Here is a 26,845-nt window from a genome sequence, read left to right as displayed (position 1 = left end):
CGGCAGACATCAGTTAATTCAATCGCGACGAGTGCGGTATCGAACAGAAAACTGTAAAACTAAAGAATAAAAGTTTCCGTGAAATAAATATACATAAAACGTTTATTTCGGTATCCGATCCGCTACAATACCAAGTTATGAGCGTCCCATATCAAAAGTACCCGCATAACAGTCCCATCATGGATTTTTGTGTTACGTAACACAAAACTGAACAACTTTGTAGTGATTGTAATATTTTTTACAGTTATATATTAATGTGCAAAGCAATCTGTGAAAGTTTCGAGATGATCGAAATATTTTTAAAATTTTGGAGATTTTTGAAAGTTTTATATGGAAACAAGTTTTCAAACTTCAAATGTCGTTTTCTCAATTCCTACTTTTTGCAAATGGGACTGTTATGCGAGTGGGGGCAGGCTGCAGTTCTGTAGAAAAATGCCCCATTACGCTGGAGATCTACGGTGAATCGATCGAAGTGGAAATTACTGAGGGGTGATGATCGACGACAAGCTTACCATTGGTAGCCATGTTGATCATGCCTGCAAGAAAGCCTGCCTGGACAGTGACACTGTCCCGGATGATGTTCAATAGTCGAAAAAATGACCGCGCGGAGAAAATCCTTGTAGCGTCACTGTTGTAGCGTTCGTCTACTGGGTTGGATCCAAGCTGGTGAATGGGATAGGTTCCTCGACAAGCTTCGGAGAAGGCGGAGATTCCATGTCGGAAAGTGTTTCTGTGTGCTAGCCTATAGTACAATTTTCCTTCAGGCAGAAAGGTAGAAAGGTACTTCTTTGAACACCTGAACGGCGAGAAGAATGAAGGCACAGGAAGCATGGCTACGTAACTAGTACAGCAAAGGACAGGACTGAAACAACTCTTACCTTGAGGGAGTCCAAGGTGCCGTCCACCAGTTCAAAACAAACAAAGCACCTGGTAAAGATTATATCATCAAGATGGGCCCGAACCAGTTTGCAGCATGAGTTAATAGTCAGGATCTGCCAAACCCAATAGCTACTGGAGGAGTGGAAGGAATAAATCCATCCACAAGAACGACGACAAGTTAATATAAGAAAAGGGACCTAGTTCGGATACAATAACACACGCGCTAAACCGGCAAAGTTCTATAACGAAATAAAATATATTATTATCTACAATCAATCCATCCCTATTCACATGCACCAAATGGACAAACTACGTGAACTCGGAACGCCGACAAAAAGCTCAACCTTCTTCTTATCACCTAACCTAAACATTCCACCATCCATTTTTTTTTCGAGCGATATCACTTTCACCTGTTTGGATGGCGCCTACCTACGCAAATTCCGGCTTACGACTCTCAGCCTACAATCTAAAAAACTTCAGCTAGAACCGCAACGCTATTGCAGCGCTACTTTGTGTTTGCTATAATCCTTTCGAAAGTGTCGAGTTGTAAGCATTATTTTAATTTAGAAAGCAGAAACGTACGTTCAGAAAACTGTTTTAATTCATTCCCTTCCGCAAATCTGTATCTTAAGTTAGTAAGTTAGCTAAACCTTTATCGGTAAAGATGTCTTATTGCTTCTCTCTCTTGCTCGTTTCAGTTTCTGCTTCTAAGCAACTGCATATTATATCATATAAACTTGTTAAATAGTGTCGTGTTGTTTCTCGATATTGGAATGATGCACTAAAATTTGTCGTCTTCCTTGTGAGTAAGTGTAGTAGGTTTTAAAAAGGGTTTAAAGGGGAAAGTGAGAAGCAATCAACCCGGCAATCTTGGGAATTTTTCAAGTGTTGCTCAAATACTTTTGGCTACCATTAGCGTTGGAAACGTGCCTTGGGTAGCAGCGAAATACTACGATATCTAAAATTACACACCATCGATCGTAGAAATGGTATATCAACGGGGAAAGAAGGTAGGGAAGTTTTATTCCATACTTACTCCAATCCATAGCGAGAGCGTCGAGACAAGGAAGCTCGGAGTGTGGTGTCTCCAAACTTCTCCGCCCTAGGGGGGCTTGGTTCAACCTTTCACGGAAATATTCTGCACAAACTGTTCGGCTTGGGCCTTGACGTGGTCCGATGCGTGCTTGGCGGCTTCCTTGATCTTTTGGGCCTTCGTCAGGTGTTGGTTGTGGACGGCCGCCAGTGAAGACGGATGGGCGGGAAACATATGCTGTAGCACGTAGTTAAAACCGTTGGCCGTTTTGTGACAGTTCTTTTTGAACCGATCCAGCCCGAACGCTCGGATGGCGGTGGCGAAACCGAATACCGACGAATCGATCCACGCCGATCGGGTGGCGATGGTCTTGGCGGGGTTGTCCGGTGACGATCGGTAGGTGACCTTTTCGACGACACTCTGGTGGGATAGTAGTGAGATAAATTACTGTAAATTTCTCTGAATTGTGACACTTCTGGAGTTTTAAAGACTTTTCATGACACCCATCTTTCTCAAATATTGGATCTTTTGTAAGTAAGGACTTTATCTAATAGTTATTGGTAAATTGATAGTAGAAGATGATCAGGAATGGCATAACTTAGATCAAATCTTGCTCAGCATAAACAACATTGGCGTAGCTAGAGGGGAGGAACTTTGCAGAACTGAAGGGGGTACTTTTGAAGGATAACAAATAAATAAATAAGGTACACCGGGGCAAGCTGAAACGGGTGGGGCAAGATGAAACGCAAAGTTTTGAAATAGATTTCAATACAATATGGAAATTTATCCTTCGCCAAAAGATTGTTTGAATCAAAAACTATGTGCTATAAGCATTCAAACTGTTTGCCATGATTAGATAACATCATGTTTACCCGCTGTTTCATCTTGCCCCGGTGTACCTTAAATCCGTGGATGAACTTCTTGAACATTTCTCGGAGATAATTGTGAAAGAATTCCTGGCTGACTTCTTGGAGAATGTCCTGGCTCCTGAGCATCTCTTTGAAATTATCTTAAAGAATTCCAACACAAATCGCTGTAGGAATTTCTCTAGAAATCCTTCGAGTAATTCCTCAGGTAATCCTGGCAAAAATCTTGGGTTAATCCCTGGAAAATATGATGAATGGATTACAGAAATTTGTGTCCAAACCACTGAATAAATATTTGGAAAGATCCCGGGAGGAATTTCTGAAGGAATTACTACAGGAATTTCTGGAGCAAACTTCAAACGAATTCCCGGAGCGATCCCTGGAGGAATTCCTGCAGGTATGCCTGGGGTAAATCTTGTAGGAATCCCTGGAGGAAATTCTGAATGTATACCTGGAGGAATCTACGGATGAATCCCTAGATGAATTCCTGGAGGGAGCCTTAGAGCAATTATGAGAGGAATTCCTGAAAAAAAAATCTTAAGAAATTTTTTGAGAAATTCCTGCAGAAATTACTAGACGAATATCTAAAGGAATCCTTGGAGGAATCCTTAGAGGAATTCTTGGAGAAATCCCTGAAGCAATTCCTAGATGAACTTCTGGACAAATTATTTGCGGAATCTCTGGAGGAATTCATGCAGGTATTTTTGAAAGTATACCTGTAGGAAATCCTGAATAAATTTCTAGAGGAATTCTTGGAGGAATCCCTGGGAAATTTCCGAATGAATACCTAACTGGAGGATTTCCTAGAGACAACACTGGAAAAAAATTTGGACTAATGCCTGGAGAAATCCCTAGAGGAATTCTTAGATCAATTCCTGGTGGAATCTCTAGAGGAATTTTGGGAGGGACCTCTGGAAGAATTCCCGGGGCAATCCTTATATGAATTCCTAGAGAAATCCCTGGATGAATCTGTGGAGTAATTTCAGAAGGGATCGCTGAAGGATTCCCTAGTGGAATTCTGGGAGGAATCTGTGGAGAAATTTCTGGAGAAATACTTAGAAGAATCCCTTAGGAAATTCTTGGAAAAATCCCTGGAAGAATTTCTGGAGGATTCCCTGAAGCGATTTCTGGATGAACTTCAGGAGTTTTCAAGAAACCTTTGGACGGATTCCTGGCGAAATTCCACGAGGAATTCCTGGAGAAATCCCCAGAGGATTTTTTGGAGAAATTCCGTGGACCTATCCGTGGAAGAATTCGTCGAGCAATCCGTGAATGATTTCTTGAAGGAATCTCTAGAGGAATTCTGGGAGGAATCCCTGGAGAAATTTCTAAAGAAATTCCAAGAGGATTTCCCATAGGAATTTCAGAAAAAAACAAAGAGAACTCTGTAAGAATCATCAGAGGAATACCTGAAGGAATTCCTGGCAAATTCATGGAGGAATTCCTGGTAGAATTTCTGAAGGAATCCGTGGAGGAACCCCTGGAGGAGTCTCTGGAGGAGAAATTCTTAGATAAATTCCTGGATACATTTCTGAAGAAACACCTAGAAGAATTCCCACTGGAATTTCGGAGGAATTCCAGAAAAATAAATAAATCTCTGTAAGAATCCTCAGGGGAATCCCTGGAAAAATTCCTGGTTGATTCACGGAGGAATTCCTGGTGGAATTTCTGAAGGAATTTGTAGAGAAACCCCTGGAGGAATCCTTGGAGTAGAAATTCTTCGATAAATTCCTGTAGGAAACTGTGGAAAATTCCCGGAGGAGTCTCTGGAAAAAATCCTGGAGGAATTACTGAAGAAATTGCTGGAGGAATTTCTGAAGAAATTCCTGGAGGATTTCTTGAAGAAATTCCTGGAGGAATTCCTGAAGAAATTCCTGAAAGAATTTCTGAACGAACCCCTGCAGGATTCCCTGGAGAAATTCCTGGAGGAATTACTGTAAAAATGTCTGAAGGAATTCCTGAAGAAATACCTGGGATAATTCCTGGAGGAGTCCCTAGAGAAATTCCTGGATGAAATTCTGGAGGAACTTCAAGGAATACCTGGAATCATTTCTGGATACATTCCGGGAGGAATTCCTGGGGGAATTTCTGAAGGAATCCCATGGGCGAAACTACGATTTTTTGTCAGGGGGTGCACTACAAAGAAATATTCATAAGTTCATCCATTCATCATTCATCGCCTCATATATCATAGCAATGCATTCAAATTCTAGGGGGTGCCTGGCAACCCCGGCACCCCCGGTAGTTTCGCCTATGAGGAATCCCTATATGAATCTCAGGCAAAGCTAGGAACACTCACTTGCACGCTTCTGATCTGAAAAAATAGCAAATGAGAGTAACTCTTTGCAAGTAAGTATTACTATCTGTGCTCAGGAGGAATTCATGCAATATTTCTTGGATAAACTCCGGGAGGCATTCGTGGCGGAATCCCTGGAGGATTTCCTGGAGAAAATGCCGTAGTAATTTTTGAAGAAATTCCTGGAGGGCTTCCTGGAAAAATTTCTGAAGGTATTCCTGGAGGAATCCCCTATATCTTGGAGGAATCTCAAGAGGAATCCCCATTGAAATCCCTGGAGGAACTCCCGGAGGAATGTCTGAAGCAACGCCTGGAGGTATTCCTAAAGGAATTCCTAAATAAATCCCTAGATGATTCCCTAGAGTAATTCCTGAAGGAACCCCCTGGAGGAATCCCTGGAGAAATTCCTTGACATTCCTAGGGGAATCCCTGAAAAATTCCATGAAGAATCCCTGAAGGAATTCCTTGAAGAATCATTGGAGCACTTTCAAGAGGAATCCCTGGAGAAATTCCTAAAGGAATCTCTGGAAGAACTCCTGAAGAAATTCAAGGAGCAATTCCTGAGGAAATTCCAAGAGGAGTATCTGAAAAATCTTAGGAAGAAGTAATGACGATATCGCTGAAATTCCTGAGGAAATCCTGAAGGAATCCTTAAAAAAGTACGTAGAGGAACTCTTGAACAAATCCCTTTAACAGTTCTTGAAGGATTCCCTGGAAGTACTCATGAAGCATCTTGGAAGCAATTCCAGGAGGAATTCCTAAGGGAACCTCTGCAGGATTTCTTGGAGGAAGTCTTGCATGAATTCATGGAGGAGTTTCTTGATGGAATTCTTGGAGGAGTCCCTAGAGAAATTTCTGGATAAAATTCTGGAGGAATTTCAAGGAATACCTGGAATAATTCTTGGATAAATTCCTGGAGGAATTCCTGGGGGAATTTGTGGAGGAATCCTTGAAGGAATCTCAGGCAAAGATGGGAACACTCACTTGCACGCTTCTGAGCTGAGAAAATAGCCAGTGAATGAAACTCTTTGCAAGTAAGTATTGCTATCCCTGCACAGGAGGAATTCATGCAATAACTCCGGGAGGCATTCCTGGGGGACTTTTTAAAGGAATTCCTAGAGGATTTCCAGCAGAAAATGCCGCAGTAATTTTTCAAGAAATTCTTGGAGGACTTCCTGAATCAATTCCTGGAAGAATTTCTGAAGGTGTTTCTGGAGGAATCCCAAGAGGAATCCCAATTAAAATCCCTGAAGGAATGCCTGGAGCAACGCCTGGAGGTATTCCAAAAGGAATTCCTAAATAAATCCCTAGAGGATTCCGTAGAGTAATTCCTGAAGGAATGCCTGGAGGTACCCCTGCAGAAATTCCTGGAGACATGCCTGTAGGAATTCCTGAAGGATTTTCTAGATGAATTCCTTGACAGATCTCTAGAGGAATTCCTGGAGGAATCCCTGCAGAAATTCCATGAAGAATCCCTGAAGGAATTCCTGAAGGATTTCCTTGAAGAATCATTGGAGCACTTTCAGGAGGAATCCCTGGAGCAATTCCTGGAGGAATCCCTGGAAAAGTTCCTGAATAAATTCAAGGAGAAATTCATAAAAAAAACCAGGAAGGGTTTCTGAAAAATCCCAGGAAGAAGTAATGACGAAATCGCTGAAATTCCTGAGGAAATCCTGAAGAAGTCCTTAAAAAAGTACGTAGAAAAACTTTTGGAGAAATCTCTATCAGTTCCTGAAGAAACCCCAGGAGAAACCTCGGGAGCAATCCCAAGAGGAATTCATAAGGGAATCTCTAAACAGTTCCTGGAGGAAGTCTTGCATTAATTCCTGGAGGAGTTTCTGAAACAATTCCAGGAGAAACTCCTGAAGGATTCCAAAGAAGAGTTCTTTGGGACATTTTTCAAATAATTCCTTGATGAAATTCTTTAACTTTTGGAAGCTTTCCTTGTGGAATTCCTGGCGGCACATCTGAGAAAAAAAGAAATCTTGATTCTACTACAAACTAAATACACCCGAATAAACCAGGAATCAAACAACTAACTTGACTCAGTGTACTAGTAGTCGCTCGTGCTTCAATATTCGCTCGCGAGAATTACAGTCGTGCAAAGATAATCGTTCTACCACGTTCTACTGTGGTTCTACCTACCAAGGATTTCTTTTTACATTAGTGCACCCATAGTACACAATTGCCTAACAAAGATAAGTAAAAACGACTAAAAATCCAAATGAAGCAAACTCTGACGAAATTTTGCAATCATCTCGCCTGATATTTCTAATTTGGGAAAACAATAACCTGCTAATCATGCTACAACCAATAAGACCATTAGCTCGCCTATCTACAAACTCATTCATTGCGCCTTCAGTATAGCATCACTTCTATATGTGCACTGTGCAGCATGTAAGACTCAACCGCACTCACTCACCATGATCTTGTTGAAGCCGATGTTCCTCGTGTAGGTGACGAGCACGCGCTCCTTCGGGTCCACCACCGATTCCTCAAGGATGTTGACGGACTTGGCCTTGAAGAAACGCTCGCCCCATTTCGGCACCCGGTTTGTTTTGGTCAGCAGCCGCTTGCTGTGCAGTTTTCCGTTCTTGATCTCCCGGCAGACGGTGTCCTCGGAAAGTACGTGCACGCTGTCAGGGGATACGAGAGAAAAATCGAACGGTGGTTTGAGATTAGATAGAGCATGTTTGTAAGTAGGGGTTGGCGATGAATGAATATTCGTCACACGTTAGAAGACAATCGAGCATGTAGGTATAAGTAGGTAGCAACAACCTTGATTGAACGAGGCTCGAATAAGAATTCAATCAATTTCAAATTCAACGCAAAGAATGTGTCTGGCGCGGCCGCATCACACCACCCCCTGTAGGAGTGCAAATTCCAATATCCTTCAAATTTACAGGGCTGGTACGGAACATTGCAAGTGTTTTTTTTTACTAAATCATGTTCAAGTAGGACACGAGTGCCTTAAATAATCTCACGCTCCCAAATTCATCCTATTCGAAACGAAGCAATTTCGTTCGTTTTGTTTTTATGCGTGCTCACTTCTAACAAAACATGCAAAAATAAGCAACAAAAAAAAACAGCGCTGCAATCTCTTGTTTTGCGTATGATGAAAATGGGAGCCACAAGCATAATAAGGGAGCCTAAGGGAACCAATACCCTAATTTACAGTAGACGTACGATAACTGCAGCATTTTACGTTTCAGATAGCGAACAAAATTCGATAACTGCAACGTCAGATAGCCGTCAACAACCCATCAATTGACGTTAAATGATCGAAAAATTCATTCGATTGTTAATTTGGGCAAACTTGGCGCACCGTTTTGACGGATAGCGATAACTGCAAATTTGTTGCACTTACCGGACTTGCAGTCAAAAAGCATTGCAGTTAAGCCCGCACGGGACGACGTGTAATTGTTGCTATCTTCCCTCTCTTTCTAACAATTTGCCTCGCGATTTTGAAGATGGAAATATCAATTTTCACTGCACTGACGTAGCTGAAACTTTAATCGATTGTGCACCGCAAGTGAGCAAATGAACGATCAAATTTCTAGTCAATAATATGAAGTAGAAGTTGAGATTTGCATCTTACTAACAGCAGAGCAATGGCGGACGGTTCAACCACCGTCCCGTCCGGCCTTAAAGCGTTTGCACCGACCGAACGTCTACTGTAATCTATGATTACACACCGATCCAACTGATGCTGTCGGAATACAAGTCAAGCATAATATTTACAGCCAACTAGAAGCTATTGTGGACAAGATTCCATATGATGACATCAAGATTCTCATGGGCGAGTTTGACGCGAAAGTTGGTTCCAACATCTCGGACTATGAGCACACCATGGACACCATAGCGTTGGAGAAATTAGTAAGAATGGAGAGCTGTTTGCAGAGTTTTGTGGCAACAATGACATTGTGATCGCTCTTTCTCCATAAACCATACACAAAGTGACATGGGATTCTCATAGAACCACGGAAAACCAAATCGATCACATATGCATATGCCGAAAGTGGAGACGAAGCATTCTTGACGTGCAGAATAAACATAGCGCCGACATCGCGTCCGACCATCATGTCCTCGTGGCTAGGATCTATCGATATGAGAAAATTAGGCGTCGGTTCAACACTGGGTCGGCGCTGGGTGACGCTGCGATGAAAAGATCCTTCGTCGGAAAGCTGGATAAGGTGATTATAGAACGAAGCCTCACTTCAAATTTTCAAAAGCACAAATCTGAGGAACCAAATGACGGACCCCCCTGAAAACTTGATCGATTGGTCACCACCAGCAGGTGACCAATCGATCAACTTTTCAGCGCGATAGGATATTTGGTTCTTTAGATTAGTTCTTTTGAAAGTTCAAGGTTTGGCTTCGTTCTATATTCACCATAACTGTGCTGTGAATATTCCGAAAAGTGATAGCATAGAAGACAAATTGAGCGCCATAAAGAACGCCTTCATCTCCATCGACGTGAATGATTTGGGTGAGCTACGCACTCAGAGATAGAAAAACGAAGAAAAGCCAAACTCGTGACAGCTAGCCAAGACACGAGAAGCCAAAAACGTAGCCATTCAACGCTATTCCGACACTCGAGCAGGAAGTGAGACGCTCATGTAGACAGGACGAAAGAGCGGGGGCGCACGCTCTAGCCGACGAAGGCAGTCTGTATAGCCTCTGGCGAAAGACGGTGTGCTGTGCATTTTCTAAAACCACAAATGTCGGTAACACTCGTCTCCACTACAATATCTCTCGTCGTTTTAGTGGGACTAAGATGAATGCTACAATGCTCGTGAAAGATATGCCTCGACAGTTGTTAACCAACCCGGTTGACCAGTTAAAACGCTAATGCGAATCGTGCAAATTCAGGTCGTACAGCCAACAATGCTGTAGAAGCATTTTGGCACATACGATGACCAGCACAAACCATCCGAACAAATCAAACAGCTTGAAAGTATTAATACTTGTAATGTAATGAAAGTAATACTTGATGGATTGTGATGGGCCCATCAGTCTGTAGATTTACCTTGGTCGTGAAGATGTCCTTGCCGGGAACTCAATGAATTTCTAAACCTTATTGCATTTATCCGAAAATTGTACCTGTATTGGCGTTGTGGAATGGATCTCATTGATTTAGATTTCCTTGACAAAACGAGTAGCTTCACGGATGATTTTGCTCTGTAAGTGAGGTCATAGGAGATGGTTTTTCTTTATGCGCTTGGCGGCTTCGGGACTTTTCTTCATATTCATCCGCTGCCTTCTTGAGTATCGCCATGGCCGAGAATACAGAGTTCTTCTGCCCGTATGTCACCGTGCGTCGAAAGTGTTGTAGATATTGGATTGTCCGGCGAGGTTCTCCATGCTATCCGCAGAATCGGTACCTCATTACCGCGTCTGCGGTAAAGGACAAACGTCTTGAAATCCCGCTTCAACAGTGCATCAGAACTTCTGACGCACAAATCTCAAGAAGCAAGCTTCAAACAACAGTGCATTTTTTTATTCTGTTTTTGCTCATTTGTAATAAGCTTAAAATGAGGAGATCAGGTGCGCTTTTGTTGTTTACGAAGAGATTTGTACGCTCGAAATCGTGAGTAGGTGCCATTGCCGCGGCCTTTTTGGGATTCTACAAGTCTGTCCTTAACGCTACTTCGTAGAACCTGAACTTCATTGAAAATATCGGTGTTGACATTCGGTGCATCCAGGAACAGATTGTTGAGTGGCGCTTCAGAAGTGGATGCGCATGAAGTGCCGAGCACCACTCTAAGCTTGATCGTGCTTTCTTCCCTTGCGACCTCGTGATACGACAAATTGTAGGACGTTGTACAACCAACTTAAATTTGTACCTCCACAATCGATTCATTGTGGCCTTAATCCTAATAGTTCTGCATGAAGACAATGTACTTATACCTACTTGAAAGTCGAATCGTTTTCAAACCAGCATTCCATGACCCGTAGATGCCTGACTGCTACGGCCATCCAGCTGCTACATTGAATTGTCCATTGGTTAGTCGGACCATAAAGCTACCATCTTATGTACGTGTAAGAGTCGGGATGAAGTGATCAACCACCCTATGTTCCTTTGTGTCCATTGATTTGCTTGACACGACTTCTGGTCTGCTCAGAACAATTGCAGGATACGATAGTTGTCAATTTCCTGATGTAGATCGATCATCGAGTGACGCGCGAGCCTAGAAGTGGACCTAGTGTTTATCACCGATATGTATGTCGACAAGTATGTCGGTGCAAGTATGCCTCCCTGCGGAACACTGGCGGAAACATTTTGCGCGTCGGAGACTGCAGCACGCATCTAGACACTGAAGGTCCTGACCGACAGATGGTTTTGTAATATTGACATTGTAACGTTTTGACGTTTTTCATCTTTTTAAGTAAAATTAAGTTTGAATTCAGTTCAACTGCTTCAATAGCAGGAAATTTACTTGACTAGAGAAATCGACTTGACTCCATCACTTCATAGTTGAGTCGGTTGGAGAGCAGAAGTGAACTTCGGCGACCTTCTCCCAGTTTGTACTGTTTTAAAGTTATTTGAATAGTGGATTTAGTCGCCAGGGGCAGACACTCTGTTCCCTGAGCATTTGTTTGATTTTCAAAAAGCGTCCAAGACGTTTTTTATTTTGGGCTCTAAGCCTAGTGCTCGTCCTCGCCCGCCAGTTACTGGTAGCTAAACGGACTCAAGGGGAATACTTCCGGCCTACCTGCGTGCAGTTTAGGCACGATCAGGCAGAGTACCGGGCCGCCGACACCCCTCCGCACCTATAATCCGGCGAGCATTAAGGACAGCAAACCTACGTCGACGATTGGCCACAAAGCACCGACAACGAAAAAGCCTGCGCAGGTACGTTTTGAGTTCATGGCCATGATCATACACACACACACACACACACTTGACGAGCTTTTTGTGAAAATAATATACTTTTAAACGAATTCGATTGTTTGTTGTTCTTGGTTCCATTGTTTTTTTTTATTTGTTTAATTCATTTAAATAAATTCACTTCTGCGACTCTTAATTGATTGCTTGTTATTTATTCAGTTTCTAGTTCCCTTTTGTGTAAATTTCCGTTATTGTTTAAGCGTTTTTGTATTAAGTTTTTAGTGCGTTCGAGTGTTCAGTCGAGCCATGGCCGTTCGAGAAAGCCCTTGAGGTAAGAGTCGTCTAAATGGTCGGGCAAGCCTATAATGAACCGGTGGTCTCTCGTACGCGAGAGTGGCGCAAAAGCCACCGAGTTTTAAGACTCTCGAGTAAATTCGGCGAACGGTTACAACATCAGATTGCTGGCAAGATTGTGTTGCTGTAGCTTGTACACTAGATCATTGTGCCAGATGTTGTCAAAAGCTTTTTCAACGTCGAGTAAGGCCATGGCGGATGTTTTGGTTACAGAGTTGTTCCGCCGGAGGATGTTTGTCACAGTGGAGCGACCGCGTCGAAACTGTTCCACGGCTAGTGTTCTTCTAGCCCTGGATCCAGAAAACTCAAAAGCTTCTGGAAGAAGAAGTTCGCCGTATAACTTTCACGTGGGTTCTAGCCAGTTTTTATTTATGTGTTGAAATTGTGGTGCAGACGGATTATTAGCCTCATGGTCTAGGGAAGGGAGGGCAAACCGGTTTTTTTCTTCCAGAAAATTAAAGGGGACCCGAAACCTGGACAGACTGACACAACTGGCGAGAACAAGTTATTTCTCCAGACTACGAACAGGGCACTCCAGGATGTCGCACATTTTTTCTGGGGGATCAACTTTCCGCAAGATATGTGACACTTGTAACATTTTCAATATTGTTGAACACGTTCTTCACGAATGCCTCAAACAACGACATAGGCATGACAACGGACAACGATTGGGCTTCAATTCTACCAACCTCCAAATAAGCGAACAACGGAATCAAACATCACCCACTGACTATAGAGGCTTGCAGCAAAAACCTAACCTCCTCGAATTCTCATACGATTTGTAAACATTGCCCTCAATTTTTTTTTTGAGGGCAAGGACGGCTTTATGGACCGACGCCAAAGGAAAGAAAGAGATGGAGACAATGATGACGTCAGTGTGCAAGCGCTCATGATTGTAAACTCAACTTTACCAACCCCCACTTGAAGGCAACCAACAAAGGCAATTTTTTTGAGAGACTTTTAAAGTATTTTAAAGGTAATATCGCTATGCGGCATTCGTCTCCATAGCTTTATTTGAAATAATAATAGGGTAGGACGGGGCAAGATGAGCACCCTAAGGATCACGTTGAGTATATTGAAAGTGAACACAATTTTTCAAAGTACCTCTCAGTAGTTCTTTTCTATATCATGTTTTCTACCACCCATAAACATGGCAGGGTTTAAAATTCACAATAAGGATGATTTATTTGTCTATACAAAAAAAGATGTTTTATTGTCAGTTTGAACTTGCTACGGGGCAAGACGAGCACCCCTACGGGGCAAGAAGAGCACTTCATTAAAATCCCAATATTTAAACAATAAATTGGCCATACAGTGATTGATATAGTAAACCTTGTTTATAGCAATGGTATCACGTTCTAAAATTATCATTTTTTTTCGATTAGGCTGATACAAATTTTATTTTGACTTTTTGTCTCCCCCCCCCTTCCAAAATTTTTGGCTAAATTTTGCATTTTGAGGGGGCAGACAAAAAAATATTTATCAAAATTTCGGGTCTTGGTCAAAATTCTTTAACAAATCCGATGAGTTTTAAATATTTTTCAAATTAAATGCTTTATTATTTTTATCCCCCCCCTCGACCAGTCAAAGAGTGGTGGGACAAAAAGTGAAATAAATATTTGTAACGGCCTTATTAAAAAAATGTGGTTTTATAATACTTTATACAAAATGACCCGAAAAATAATAAACAATTATTAAGTTGCTTATTTTTAGGAATTTACGCAACCTAATAGTTGCAGAGGATACGGAAACCTGTGTTCGGCACTACTGAGTGGATTACAATAATTTCAAAATATTTTCTATACTCCCATCAGGGGTGCTCATCTTACCCCGCTATAGGTAAATAACTAAAATTGAATAAATTTTAATGTTTGTTTTCAGAAAATATTTTCTAATATAAATTAAAATGCTTTGCAGTAAGCTAGTAATGTTGGTTGATAACCAGAATTATGGTAAAAATTTGATTCTGACATAGAAACCTTATTTTATTCTGATGATTTCTTATAAGAAAATGCTAAAAATCCATGCTATTGACTAATTTGACGATATTTTTTAATTCGTTCATTATGATGTACCTTTTATCAGGTTAACAAACAGGATGAACATTATTCTAACGGATTATGAATTTGTTTGGGTAAAATTCATCATAAAAGTAGTAAAACGGAGGGGTGCTCATCTTGCCCCGGGTGGCCATCTTGCCCCGTCCTACCCGTAGTTCTTAAATCTTAAATTTATGATTTTAAAATATTTCAATACTTGCACTTCAGTTTTTCTAACGTTTCTTAACAAATTTTCTAGTCTCTCTCTCTTCTTGGCGTAACGTCCTCATTCGGACAAAGCCTGCTTCTCAGCTTAGTGTTCTATGAGCACTTCCACAGCTATTTACTGAGAGCTTCCTCTGCCAATGACCATTTTGCATGCGTATATCGTGTGGCAGGCACGAAGATACTCTATGCTCAAGGAAGTCAAGGAAATTTCGTTTACGAAAGATCCTGGACCGACCGGGAATCGAACCCGTCACTCTCAGCATGGTCATGCTGAATACCCGTGCGTTTACCGACTCGGCTATTTGGGCCCTAGTGTGTTCTAGTGTGTTGGGCAAATTCAGTTCTGTTCGGCCGACAAAGAAACCACGTTTTGTCTCCTTTCGCAACGACGGAAAACGAACACGTTTTCGTCACATGGCATCTGATTGCAGACAAAAGGCGTACCAGTCAAGCTTTTATTGACGATTTAGCCGCGACCTTTCGGGGATGTTGAATTAGCTCTGATGGTATGATTGTTGTGGTGCCAATCTGAAGGTTTTTGGTTCGATTCCGAATGAAGGCAGTTTCATTTTTGCATTTTTTTTTCTGATCGGCCATTCCCGTGAGGCTGATTATTCGATCGCCTGCCCTGTTCGATGCAAACCACTCAACGAAAATACCAAAAAAGAGAAACGGCAAAACTTTTCCGTCGCGACCAGCTAACTGACTGACGGTGTTTGAAGAAAAATATTCAAGAGCTGCTGACTCAGTGACGCTAACTTTTTATTACCCGTTGTCGTCAGTGATTATGCTTCAGCTCCGATGACTATTAACAACCCTGATCCCTGTCACTTTTTTTTTAAACCGAGAAGGCCTTCCTCACAAGTGTTAGAATGGCGGCGTAGTCGAAAGGCAAACATCCATACTCAATAATCAGGGGCAAAACCGGACTCTATTTTCAGTGCACCTGAGGCTGTAGGTACAGATGATTTGATTGTAGACCGGAGCTAGAGCTTCAATGGTTTCCTTCCTTAATGTTTCAATACCATGCATCAGTTTTGATGTAATGGTGTTATTCCCTATGTAAAGCAGTGCTTTCCTGTCCGTCATCCTCGGAATGGCTTTTACTAGGTCCAGCCGACTCCTACAATAGTCCTTCAGTTGCTTAACGTGTTGATTAAACTTGCACTTTTTGTTGAAGATAATTCCCAGTATTCTGGTCGTTCTAACTTTGGGTATTTCAGCACCTTCCAGCTTCTACCTAAGTGCCAGTTGTTGACTTTGTGGGTGACATTTGGAAGCCTTTACTTTTGGCCCACTTCTCGATTGCGGTTACAGCCTTCTGAAGTCTTTTCCGAAGAAATCCAACTCGTTTTCCTGTTGCAATAATTGCAATTTAACATTTTTTGGGATGACTTCGAAATCATGGCCAGCAGAAAAAGGGTGACAGAAATGACTGAGCCCTGGGGAACTCCGTTCTCTTGTTCAAAACATTTGGACATCTGATCGCCGAAGCTGACTCTTGCTGGCTGAACGCTGCTGCAGAAAGCTTGGAATGAATTTGTTCATTCGGGATACTACTTTACTGTCTAAAACTGCCTCCATTATGCTTCTGTGCCATAGCGTCCAGCGTCACTATTTCACAATGCTCTCCGTTAACAGTGGCCTTCGAAATTATGTCATCGAATTCATCAAAGTACATCGTTTTGCAAACGCAGCTTGTGAGTGATATTGGCCGGAAACTGCTGGCTTTATTTAGCTGCTCTGCTCCTTTTTGGATAGATATTATGATGCTTCTTTTCCAGTTTTTAGTAATGACCCCGCTGTGCCAAATGCTGATAACATTTTTTTCTTGCAGTAGAAAGGAAGCCTTATGAGCATATATCTATAGGATATCCTATTTGGTCTGGCCTTTCTGATGTTCCTGTTGCGTGATCAAGTGCTTGAATCAATTCGTGGATGATGAAGTCCTGGTTAAGAATAGAATCCTCTACTGTCTCCAAGGTTTAGTTCACTGGGAAAAAAATCTTCATTCCTTCTATGTGTCCGGGATATGGATTTTTGCAATGGGGGTAAACAAATGTTTTCCATTAGTGCGACTCATACTTTTGATGAGGCACCATACAGCAGCGACTCATACAATTTAGAGCACATACAATTCATGTGCTAATTTGCCTGCGTAATCGGGTATTGGTTGCATATACTTTGGATGTGGTTTGGCACATGGATATTTGCCATTAACCCTCTCCTTCCCATGGTTGCTCTAGAGCACCACAAGTTTGGAGGTAATATATTCAAATGATATGATGTCACTTATACAAACTACACCTCAGACAACTTTGTTTTTACGTTATTTACAATATCCAAACAAAAAAAAATACGAAGGATAATCTTGTAACTTGAAAATAGTAAAAAACTTATAAAAAATTGAATGTTTTTCTGAAAATAATTCAATGTTGATTTCAACAATTTAGAAACTATGTTTTTTTCTCTTAAAAGATTTTGACAAAAATACTTGTATAACAATATGAGTGTATACAATGCACATCACGAATAAAACTAAAAAATCAACGCTTACTTTGGTTATAAACTTCACTTTATTAATGGTGCATCAGAGCACCACTGGGCAGATGACAACAAAAAAGTTTGACGGTCATTGCGTCATCATTCTTGTTCTGTGTTCATCCCAGGCAGACCACGTACGAAAGTGTTGTTTACCATCTAATTGAAATTTTTCGTGAAGAACGAAAGGCATTTTTTCGTGAAAAATGAGCAGCAGTGAAAGTGAATTCCTTGGTTTTTCGGAAGACGAATGCGAGTGTGTAGTTCCGTCGTTGGAAAACACCCGAAACGATGAAGTTTCGAGGTACTTCCGAGCTTTTGCGGATGCTCCGGAGCCTGAATCAGGTTAGGAATATTTGCGTTTTTGAATTGAGGCTACAAATGTGTATCAATTTGCTTCATTATTTGCTTATTTTTTCTCTTCTAATTAATTGCAGATAGTGACACTGAAAATGTCCTTGCGATTTGCATAGAAGGGGATGAGTCTGAAGTGGATTTTCTCAGCGGCTCAGAAGACGAAGAACGAGAAAACTATTCCGTGAAGCCGATCGATCCTTCTCGGTTTTATGGGAGATCTGACACTGAACATCAGGACGAAATCATTCTACCCGATTCTACTCCTTCCGTTTCTTCAAAACCCAAAGCGAAAAAGATTAATAAATCAACTGCCAAGAAAACAAAGAAGAGCCGGATGACAACACGGGCTACAGCTGCAAAGCAAAAACGCCACAAACCTCGATGGCAACCACTTGCAAACGATGTACAAATGCGAGAAGTTCCACAATGTGGTCTGACACTCTCTGTTCCTCCGGCAAAAACATGGACTCCATACCAATATTTCAGGTCATTGTTCGACGACGAAATTATTGAAAATATAACCAAACAAACAAATATGTATTCGGTAGAGAAGCTTGGCGAATCGATTGAAGTTAGTAAAAATGAAATCGAACAGTTCTTGGGTATGCTGCTTCTAATGGGCATACATAAAGTACCCAACTATAGGATGAACTGGGGAACTGCTACCAGATACGCACCGATTGCAGACGTCATGACAAGGAACCGCTTTGAACAAATAAAACGCATGCTGCATTTCGCCGACAATTCTCGAATGAAGCAACGAAATGAACCAGGATATGACAAACTTTTCAAAGTGCGGCCATTCGTAACTGCAATTCGCCAAAATTTCCTTCGTATAGAACCGCTTCCCGAGCAATCAATCGACGAGATAATGATCCCATCAAAGGCACGCTCGCCTCTTCGTCAGTACAACAAGAACAAGCCTCATCGGTTCGGAATCAATGTCAAGGGACGTGCAGGAAAAGATGGAATACTTCATGATTTCGATATCTACACAGGAAAGTCAGGCGAACAACCTAGTGGAGATTGGGGCATCAGTGGCGATGTAGTTCTGAAGCTTGTTGCAACCCTACCTGAACACAAACAAGTACGAATTTTTGGTGACAACTGGTTCTCATCTTACAGTCTGGCAATGGAACTGAAAAATCGCGGATTCCAGTACACCGGGACCATTCGTCCAGGAAGGATTTCCAACGCAAACTTCATAGCAGACAAAGAACTGATGGCGAAAGGACGCGGATCATATGATGCCTATATTTCGAGTGATAATATCATAATCGTTACATGGTTTGACAATAAAGCGATTCATCTTATATCAACGTACAACGGAGTCATGCCTTTGGACATTGTCAACCGCTGGTCAACTGCACAGAAGAAGTTCATCTCCGTGGATAGACCGATGATTGTACGCGATTACAATCAGAACATGGGCGGGATCGACCTCAACGACTTTTTGGTGGCGCTCTACCGAACGAGTATTGGAACCAAAAAGTACTATATGAGGATTTTCATGCATTTTTTGGATGCTGCCATAGTAAACGGCTGGTTGCTATATCGCAGGCATACAGAACAACGAGGTGATACAAATCACATGAGCCTACTCGATTTTCGTATTGCTGTGGCTGACTACCTCATACTCTACGGGAAAGCAGTAGTTAAACGTAGGGGAAGACCGACTACAAAAATTGTGCGTACACGAAAGAAACATCGGGTAACAAGAAAAGTTGTTCCGGCGGAGGCTAGATTTGACAATTTTGCTCATTGGCCGGTTGTGCTAAACCAACGAGTACGCTGCTTCCATTGCGATGAACGCAATCATTTTACAAGCTTTGGATGTTCGAAATGCGATGTTCCATTATGTGTCCTACAAGATCGAAACTGTTTTGTTCAGTTCCATAACGCAGATTGAGAACTAATTCGGCCATAATTCGATTTGATGCAAAAATTTGTTATTTTGTTTTCATTTACAGTGCTCTTTAACTATTATTATATTATTGTTTTATGATCTGATTCGGAAATGTTGGATTAAATAAATCTTTTTAAATAACACCATAATAACCTGTTGTGCCAGCACTCGCATACGAATAGAAAACCCGGGAAACTCAGTAAGAATGGGAATATTATGCGAGTGGGCAGTATTTCTCTTCGAACTACAAAAATGTAATAGAAAAAGATATAGAATAAAATGCTTACTATAGTATATAAAGTATAATCTCTTCGTAAAAATTTGCGAAAAAAAATCAACCTAAAACCTTATATAACAATAATTAAATTGAAATGCATTGAGAAGATTAATATTTGTGCAATGTATACATATAGTTCACAAATTTGTTTTAGACAGTTTTTCCTATTAAAAAAAATAAAAAAATAAAAACAAGAAAAAAGTCGCTCATATGCCCAGTGGTGCTCTAGAGCACCACTTTATTTTCGATCAATTTGAATTGTATGCTATAATTTAGCATTAAATATGACTGTTTTGTTCCACCATTTTTGTTGCATAGTGAATTATCTATTTATTTTGGTCAAAAAAAGTCGTGGGAAGGAAAGGGTTGTATGAGGCAATTTTCCTGAGTGTTCGTTTGCCTTGTGATAGTATTTATTAGCCAGAAAGCTTTCAGGATAACCTACCTGCTGTCGCTGATGAATCCACAAAGAAATCCGCAAGATGGTTCGCTACGGTCATGGGATCACTGCTGTATACGTTGGCAATGATATTGATAAGTCCACATCCTTTGGCCTTTATTTTCCCTCTTAATCTATTGTAGTTTTGCCAGAGTTCAGAGGTGGAGGAGCTACTTGTGAACAGTTGTTGAAAATTTTCCCAGGATTCTGCTTTAGCTGCATGTACAGTTTTTTTCGTTTCGTGCTTTAACGTGTTGAATTCCAGCTAGCTTGTTCGGATCGTCGTCTTTCATTTTTCGCAACTATCATTGAGCTTTTCTTCGTATTTTTTTTTTTATTTTAACGCTGATATTCTGATTGCATCACAGTTGCTTTTTCCTGACTGTTAGGCTTTTTGTTCTTGGAATGGATTCCAAGGGGCCTCAAAGATCCCTCTGGTTATATCTTCCATGGAGATCTCGGAGTCAACGGGAATCTTCTGGGCTACAATTTCTTAAATTTGGTCCTGGTGTTTGCGGCATTTTTGGAAGATTAAAAGCACGGTAAAGATCTGGTCTGTGGTCGTCCAGCCGTCGACGAAGCCGGCTTGTTAACTGCTCACAACTCAATTACTTTGGGTGGAAGACGACGAAAAATTATCTGGGATAGCACTTTTTATGCGACATTCAGAATTGTGATTGCTCGGAAGTTCTCACACTACAACTTGTCACCTTTCTTGTAGATGGGGCATATGACCCCTTCCTTCCGCTCCTCCGGTTTCCTAGATGACTATCAACCGGTGTAGACAGGTGGCCAACATTTCAGGGACCAACTTGATAAGCTACGATACCATTTTTAACACCTGTTTTATTGGTTTTGAGCTGATGAATGGCCCTCAACGTGGGAGTTGGTTCATTTCCATCTTCTGCTGCACTGCCATGGCGTAGCCGTTTCCTTCGTCGCCGTGGTCTCCCGTGCCTACGTTCTCCACGCCAATCAGGTGCTCATCGAAGTGTTGGTTCCACCTTTCCATCACCTCACGCCCGTCCGTCAAGATCATCCCGTCCTTATCCCTGCATATTTCGGCTCGCGACACGTCGTTGCGGGAAGAAATTTCGTGTTTCTTGGGAACAGCACAGCAGTTCCATTTTTCACACTCCGCTTCTTCCAAACGGCGCTTTTTCTCCCGAAAGAGACGAGTCTGGTGTTTCCGCTTTTGTTTGTAACGTTCCACGATCTGCCGGGTTCCTTTCTGCATCAACACAACACCGCCCGCACTGCGTTCTTCTCCTCCAAAATCGTTCGACACTTCTAGGGGGTCGTCCATAAATGACGTAGCTTTTAGGGGGGAGGGGGGTGTTTGTGATTTTGTGACGAAGTGTGACGATAGGGGGGTAGGGGTTTATGATATGCTACGTAGCTTTCTACTAAGTCTATTGAAAAAAATATTTCGTTATTAATAAAATTTTTACTTGCATTAAGTATCATTATCCAGTAAATCGAAAGAAAAAACAAAGCATTATTTTTTCTTCATTCACATCGATGTAAATAACCAAAAATAGAGATTAAAGGCAGCCTCATTTCATAAGACATGCAGCTATCGGACGCAACAACTATATCTGAAAAAATAGTTTTGAAATCCTGCGTAAAGAATAATGTATTGTGTTTGCAGACAAAAATAAATTTCAGTCAAATCAGGCTGAACATTTCTATAGGTCCTAAGTGCAGATGAGAGGCTCTTTTTCGATTATAATGCGCTTGTAAGAGCCTCTCTTTTGCAGATTGGACCTTTACATATGTTTGTCGCCAAATGCTTCTCACGACCAATAGTTTGTTGCTTGCTATAGAGCACTGCACATCGCTAAGGTTGCAAAGGAAAAAAATTCTAAGTTTTTGGCATTATGACATTATTCCAGGAGCTCCTTTCTACAGGACTTCCTCGAAGAATTCCTCCATCAATTTTTTAAGGAGCTCCTCTAGCAGCTTTGTAGGGAATTTCTCATGCTGTTCTTTATAGGTTTCCCCCACAGAAATTCCTACTGGACTGGGAATCCCAGAAAAAAAAGCTTCTGAAAACATTCCAAAAGGATCTGGAGGAATCTCAAAAGAAACTTCCGGAATAATTTCAGAAGGAACTCCTGGAGGAATTTTGAAAGGAAATCATAGAGAAGTTTCAAAAGAAACTCCGAGAGGAGTTCCTTGAAAAATTCTTGATGGAGTATTCGGAGAAATCTTGAATAAACTCCTGGAAGAGTCTCAGATGGAGATATTTGTAGATTCTTAGAAGGAACTCCTGGTTCAACTTCTGAAGAAAACACGGAAGATTTTTTTGAAAGAATCCCGGAAGGAATTTCTGAAGAAATCCCAAATGCAACTTTTGGGGAATCCCGGAAGATTATCTGGATGTAACTCCTGGTGAAATCTAAGAACGAAAATCCTGGAGGAATTCCAGAAGGAACAATGGGAGGAATCTGTAAAGGGATTCCTCGCGGAATTCTAAGAGAATGGAGGGATGTCGGAAAAAGTTCCTGGAGGAGCTCTGGGAAAAAATCCTGGATAAATTCTAGAATGAAGTCCTCGAGGAATTCCAGAAGAATCCAGGAAGAAATTCCTGAAGGAATCCAAAAAAGAACTCCTGGAGCAATCCCAGAAGTAATTCCTGTGAGGACTTTTAAAGAATGCCGTTGGGGTTTCCTGCCGAGATGTCGGAATGAATATCTGAGTGAATTCTTGAAGGGAATGAAGAAGGAGCTCCTGGAGGAATCCCGAAAGGAACTTCTTTGGGAAACACAGAAAGAAGTATTGATGGAATCTCAAAAGAAATTCCGGTTAAAATCCCTGAAGAGATGTCCGAAGAAACTGCTGGTGGAAACGAGGAGAAGAAAACCTTAAAAGAGCAAGTCCTGGAGGAAGTAAAAAGAGAGAAATTCTCAAAAACGGGAATCTCAAAAGAAACTCTTTTAGGAATTCCATGAACTGCTGTAAGAATTTTAGAAGGAACTCCTGCAGGGTTAAAATGTCATGGAGAATTTTATTCAAATGAAACCAATTTGATATTCTGAAGAGATTTATTAGTGAGCAAACTAATATCTTCGGAAGAGCTCAGGCTAATATGGTATTTACCTATATTGGGGGCATCAATTTCCTGTTCTTCAGCATCAAGCAGAACGATGGGTGGTTTATTGAGTCATTAGCTTTGGTGATAATCTCCACTGACCATAGGAGGGGGGGTTGTTTAAGAAGCTACGTCATTTATAGAGGGGGGTATCTGAGTTTGTGACAAAATGCTACGAGGGGGGAGGGGGGTATTAAAAATCGCTTAAAAAAGGCTACGTCATTTATGGACGACTTATTTTCACGTGGTGCTCGCGGCTGCGCTGTTGATGGCTGTTTTTAGTGTACTCAAGTAGGCCTCTAGAGAAGGCACATCGAGCTCACTCTCGTCTGGCAAAGCTGGCTCAAGATTTTGCGCGTATGCTGAGGCGACATGCGGTTGCTTCAGTTGCTCTAGGTTGTATCGTGGCCGTCGCTGGTAACGTACGTTGTTGACGACGGAAAGTTACAAATAAACTTTCAAGTTTCACGATAAAATTATGAGCAACTAACCTGTTCTACTAAAATCCACTCGACTTCGCCCAAAAACAGTGATTTTACCCTAGTAAGGTGTTAGGGTTAATATGACCCAGACGGGCACTACACCATAGTGGTGCGAAAAACCTAACATCCTAGGAGGGTTAAAAATGTAATGAACAAATTACTACGATAGCAATTCGCTACCAGCCCTGCGCACGGGAGCGCACACTTCACGTCTTCACGTCCACACTAGAAAATTATGTAATTTTAGTCGGTCTTGACTTGTGGGGTAACCTATATTTACACCATGCACATCGTCGCCGATGAAGTGCCCCACATTATCACCACACTCAATAGGAAAATCGACCTTTGTCCGCGACTGGCGAGACAGCGAAACTCACCTGAACGGATTCGGGTACCGGTTCCAGAAGCACTGCGTCACCTGTTCCCAGGAATAGTTGAACGTTGTCGTGTTCTCGTAGTACTTGGCCATGATTCCGCTCAGGGGATGTCCACGAATCGAACGGGGAACTAGAATTTTTGACTTAGTATTTCCCAACGAGTTCCCGACCGCCGTCGTCGTTTTCGCTATCCGGCACTGATCGTGCGCGCACTCAAAATTTCGATTTCACTTTTCTTTTTGACGTTCTCCCGTTGACTGAGGAACCGGACGAATTTTCGTCTTGTCGTCGCTGCCTACTTCTGCCGTCAGTGTAGACTGTTCTGCCGATCTGTGCAGCTGTGTGCGCGCAAGATTCCAACACCCTGTAATAGATGATGCATTTTTTTTAGGTGGAAGTCCCAAACCTGTTGTAGAACAATCCGAATCTTACCTTTGCTTTGCGATAAGATAAACGTCAAACACGAGCTGACGAGTAAACTCAGCTTGAATATAATGTTAACGACGCAAAACAGTATGAACTTATCACTGGTTTTTCACGATTCTGATAACACCTTTTCTTTTTTGGGACAAAAGCAGAGCGCAGCAAATCGAACCAGTAGTCAGTAAAACCGATGAAGATGGAGGCGGAACCAAAACAAAAACATGCGAGTTTCGAGAGCGTTCGCTCATCGCTGTCTCTCTTCTTGACAGATGTGTCATGTGCCCTGTGAGAAAGCAACGGACGCTTCGAAAGCTTCATGAAATGCGAGAAGTTAGCCCTTCGATATTTGAAAGCACACTGATGGAGTGGCATGGTCGATAGTGAGATTTCTTACGGTGGAGACGCACGGTAATTTTTTTGGTTTCGCATCTATGAGCCACTGCACGAATCTGGTGTACTGCTCACTCCCACAGAAAATTTGAAAACAGCGCGCACAGTAAAAGTCAAATGTGACTTTTACTGTGCGCGCTGTTTTCAAATTTTCTGTGGGAGTGAGCAGGACAGGGCAAATTCGTACAGAGGCTCATGCTTTTCGTTTTGAATGGTCGGAGCATCAGGGGAATAGGTATGTTTTAACCTTCTTCGGGCATAGAAAAAAGTTACGAATAATGCATTCGGGTCATTATGACCCAGAAAATCAAACTCTTATAGAATGATAATTTTTTCAAATGACCAAAGTCTTATTTGATAGATAATTTCGTCAAGAATGTGTTGATAAGTTGAAATAGTGGTTCCGGGAACATTGATCACCGGGAATCTGCTACACAGGGCACCATGTCGGACATGTGGGATAGCACTACATTTTGCGTTCCCGGGATGAACCTGCCTACGGCAGAAAATCCCAGAATAAAAAAGAGATAAAAAAAATACATTTTGCCAGTAGTTGTGGAATATCTCGCGTTCTTGACCACTTAGAAGGATACTGTCTTCGGCAAAGTTGCTCAGAAGACTTAGAGCTTTTACATAGGAAACAATTTAGTTCGAGAGTCACTCACTGCGTGGCGGTAGTGTTCTTATGAGCTTCCAGCCCAACAAACATTTTTGCTGAATTAGAGCTTAAGCGAGCTTTCTTCCAAGGACGTTTGCTCCATGAGCTTTTATGCAGCTACTTTTGTTAGTAGGGAGTTCAATCTGAACGTCGTATATCTTGTGTTCTGGACCACCTTAAAGGATACTGTCTTCGGCAAAGTTGCTCAGAAGATCAAGAGCTTTCACATAGGAAACAATTTAGTTCGAGAATCCCCCACTTTGGGGCGCTAGTGTTTTTAGGAGCTTCCAGTTTAGTCTGAACGTCGTATATCTCGCAATCTGAACAACTTAAGCAAAGTAATTCAAAGGACTAAGAGCATTCACATAGGAAACAATTTAGTTCGAGAATCACTCACTGCGTGGCGCTTGCATTTCAGTCTAAACGTCGTATATCTTGCGTTCTGAACATCTTAGAAGGATACTGTCTTGCGAAAAGCTACTCAGAACTCAGCAGACTGAGAACTTTCAAAAAGAATACAATTTAGTTCGAGAATCACTCACTGCGTGGCGCTAGCGCAACCCAAAAAAGTGATCTACCCACGCTACGGGCTCCGTTAAAGATCAAGCATATTTTAAACCCCCTCAATCATGCATCCCTCAGCACGGGTCGCCTGACACCTGTTTGATGGACTTTTACCCCCGGAGCAGGTGGTCCGTAGTGCTATGCTAAGCCGGCAGCTACACGGGCAACTTAGAAGGATACTGTCTTGAGAAAAATTGATCAGAAGACTAAGAGCTTCCGCATTTAAAACAATTTAGTTCAAGCATCACTCACTATGTGGCGCTAGTGTTCTTGGGAGCTTTCAGTTTAGTCCTAACGTGGTACTGGGGATACACAAGATGATCGGGACAGGCAAAATTTTCACTTTTCAAAAACTGGTCAAACAGCTGTAACTTTTTGAAAAAAGCGTCGATAAATGTGAATTTTTTACTGTAGTTGAGTATCAATGGTCCAAATTTGGGAAAGATCGGGCTATTCTGTTGGAGTAAACAGTGGTCGCCCCCAGTCGCCCCTTAGTAAAAAGGTTTTAGAGTGCAGAGACTGAGTTGACAGCATTGTGTCAAATGCAAAGAGAAAGAGACAGAACAGAAAAAGCGCGCACGACAGGTGCATGTTGTTGTTTTTGTTACCATTTTTCATTAATAAGCTAACCATCATTGAAATCAAACCTAATAAACAAGTTCTGTTCGATAGTAGTACTTTTGTAGTTTATTCCTTCGATTGCATAATCCCTCTGGATCGGTAGACGGCCGACAGGTTATGGGCTCCAGTTGCGCGACGTGAGTGAGGAATTCGTCGGAAATCGAAAGGAAAGTAGTGGACGTTTGCATT

The 26,845-nt window shown here is 41.7% G+C and overlaps 2 protein-coding genes across 4 annotated transcripts in view; one reads left to right on the top strand and one right to left on the bottom strand.

The window, feature by feature from the left end:
• Positions 1–24,617, bottom strand: part of LOC109421921 (protein preli-like) — a 31,083-nt gene extending 6,466 nt beyond the window's left edge. The window contains exons 1-5 of one of the 3 annotated variants that reach the window (XR_009998504.1): positions 24,433–24,617; positions 24,001–24,364; positions 7,497–7,710; positions 1,916–2,332; positions 1,117–1,837 (exon numbers count right to left, since the gene is read on the bottom strand). Coding sequence is in view for 1 of the 3 variants with exons in the window: in XM_019696501.3 (XP_019552046.2) it covers positions 1,997–2,332; positions 7,497–7,710; positions 24,001–24,092 (642 nt within the window). In the remaining 2 variants the exon portion in view is untranslated. Of the gene's footprint in view, positions 1–1,116; positions 2,333–7,496; positions 7,711–24,000; positions 24,365–24,432 lie in introns of those variants that run through there. The other 2 variants (XR_009998505.1, XM_019696501.3) reach the window with 2 other exon arrangements.
• Positions 16,784–19,981, top strand: LOC134289401 (piggyBac transposable element-derived protein 3-like). Its single transcript, XM_062855178.1, has 2 exons — positions 16,784–17,413; positions 17,506–19,981. Exons 1-2 carry the CDS (start codon positions 17,275–17,277, stop codon positions 19,332–19,334), a joined length of 1,968 nt encoding a protein of 655 aa, XP_062711162.1. The 5' UTR covers positions 16,784–17,274; the 3' UTR covers positions 19,335–19,981.
• Positions 24,618–26,845: the final 2,228 nt, after the last annotated feature.

Source organism: Aedes albopictus, chromosome 3 (genome assembly GCF_035046485.1).
Source record: "Aedes albopictus strain Foshan chromosome 3, AalbF5, whole genome shotgun sequence".
Taxonomy (NCBI): domain Eukaryota; kingdom Metazoa; phylum Arthropoda; class Insecta; order Diptera; family Culicidae; genus Aedes; species Aedes albopictus.
Note: the sequence above shows the minus strand (reverse complement) of the source record. Positions and strands in the feature narration are given on the sequence as shown.

What these genes read in the sequence shown, in the direction of transcription:
- LOC134289401 (XM_062855178.1), top strand. Translation starts at nt 17,275, where the DNA reads ATGAGCAGCAGTGAAAGTGAATTCCTTGGTTTTTCGGAAGACGAATGC. An exon ending in TGCTCCGGAGCCTGAATCAG is followed by an intron (nt 17,414 to 17,505) that starts GTTAGGAATATT and finishes AATTAATTGCAG; the next exon opens with ATAGTGACACTGAAAATGTC.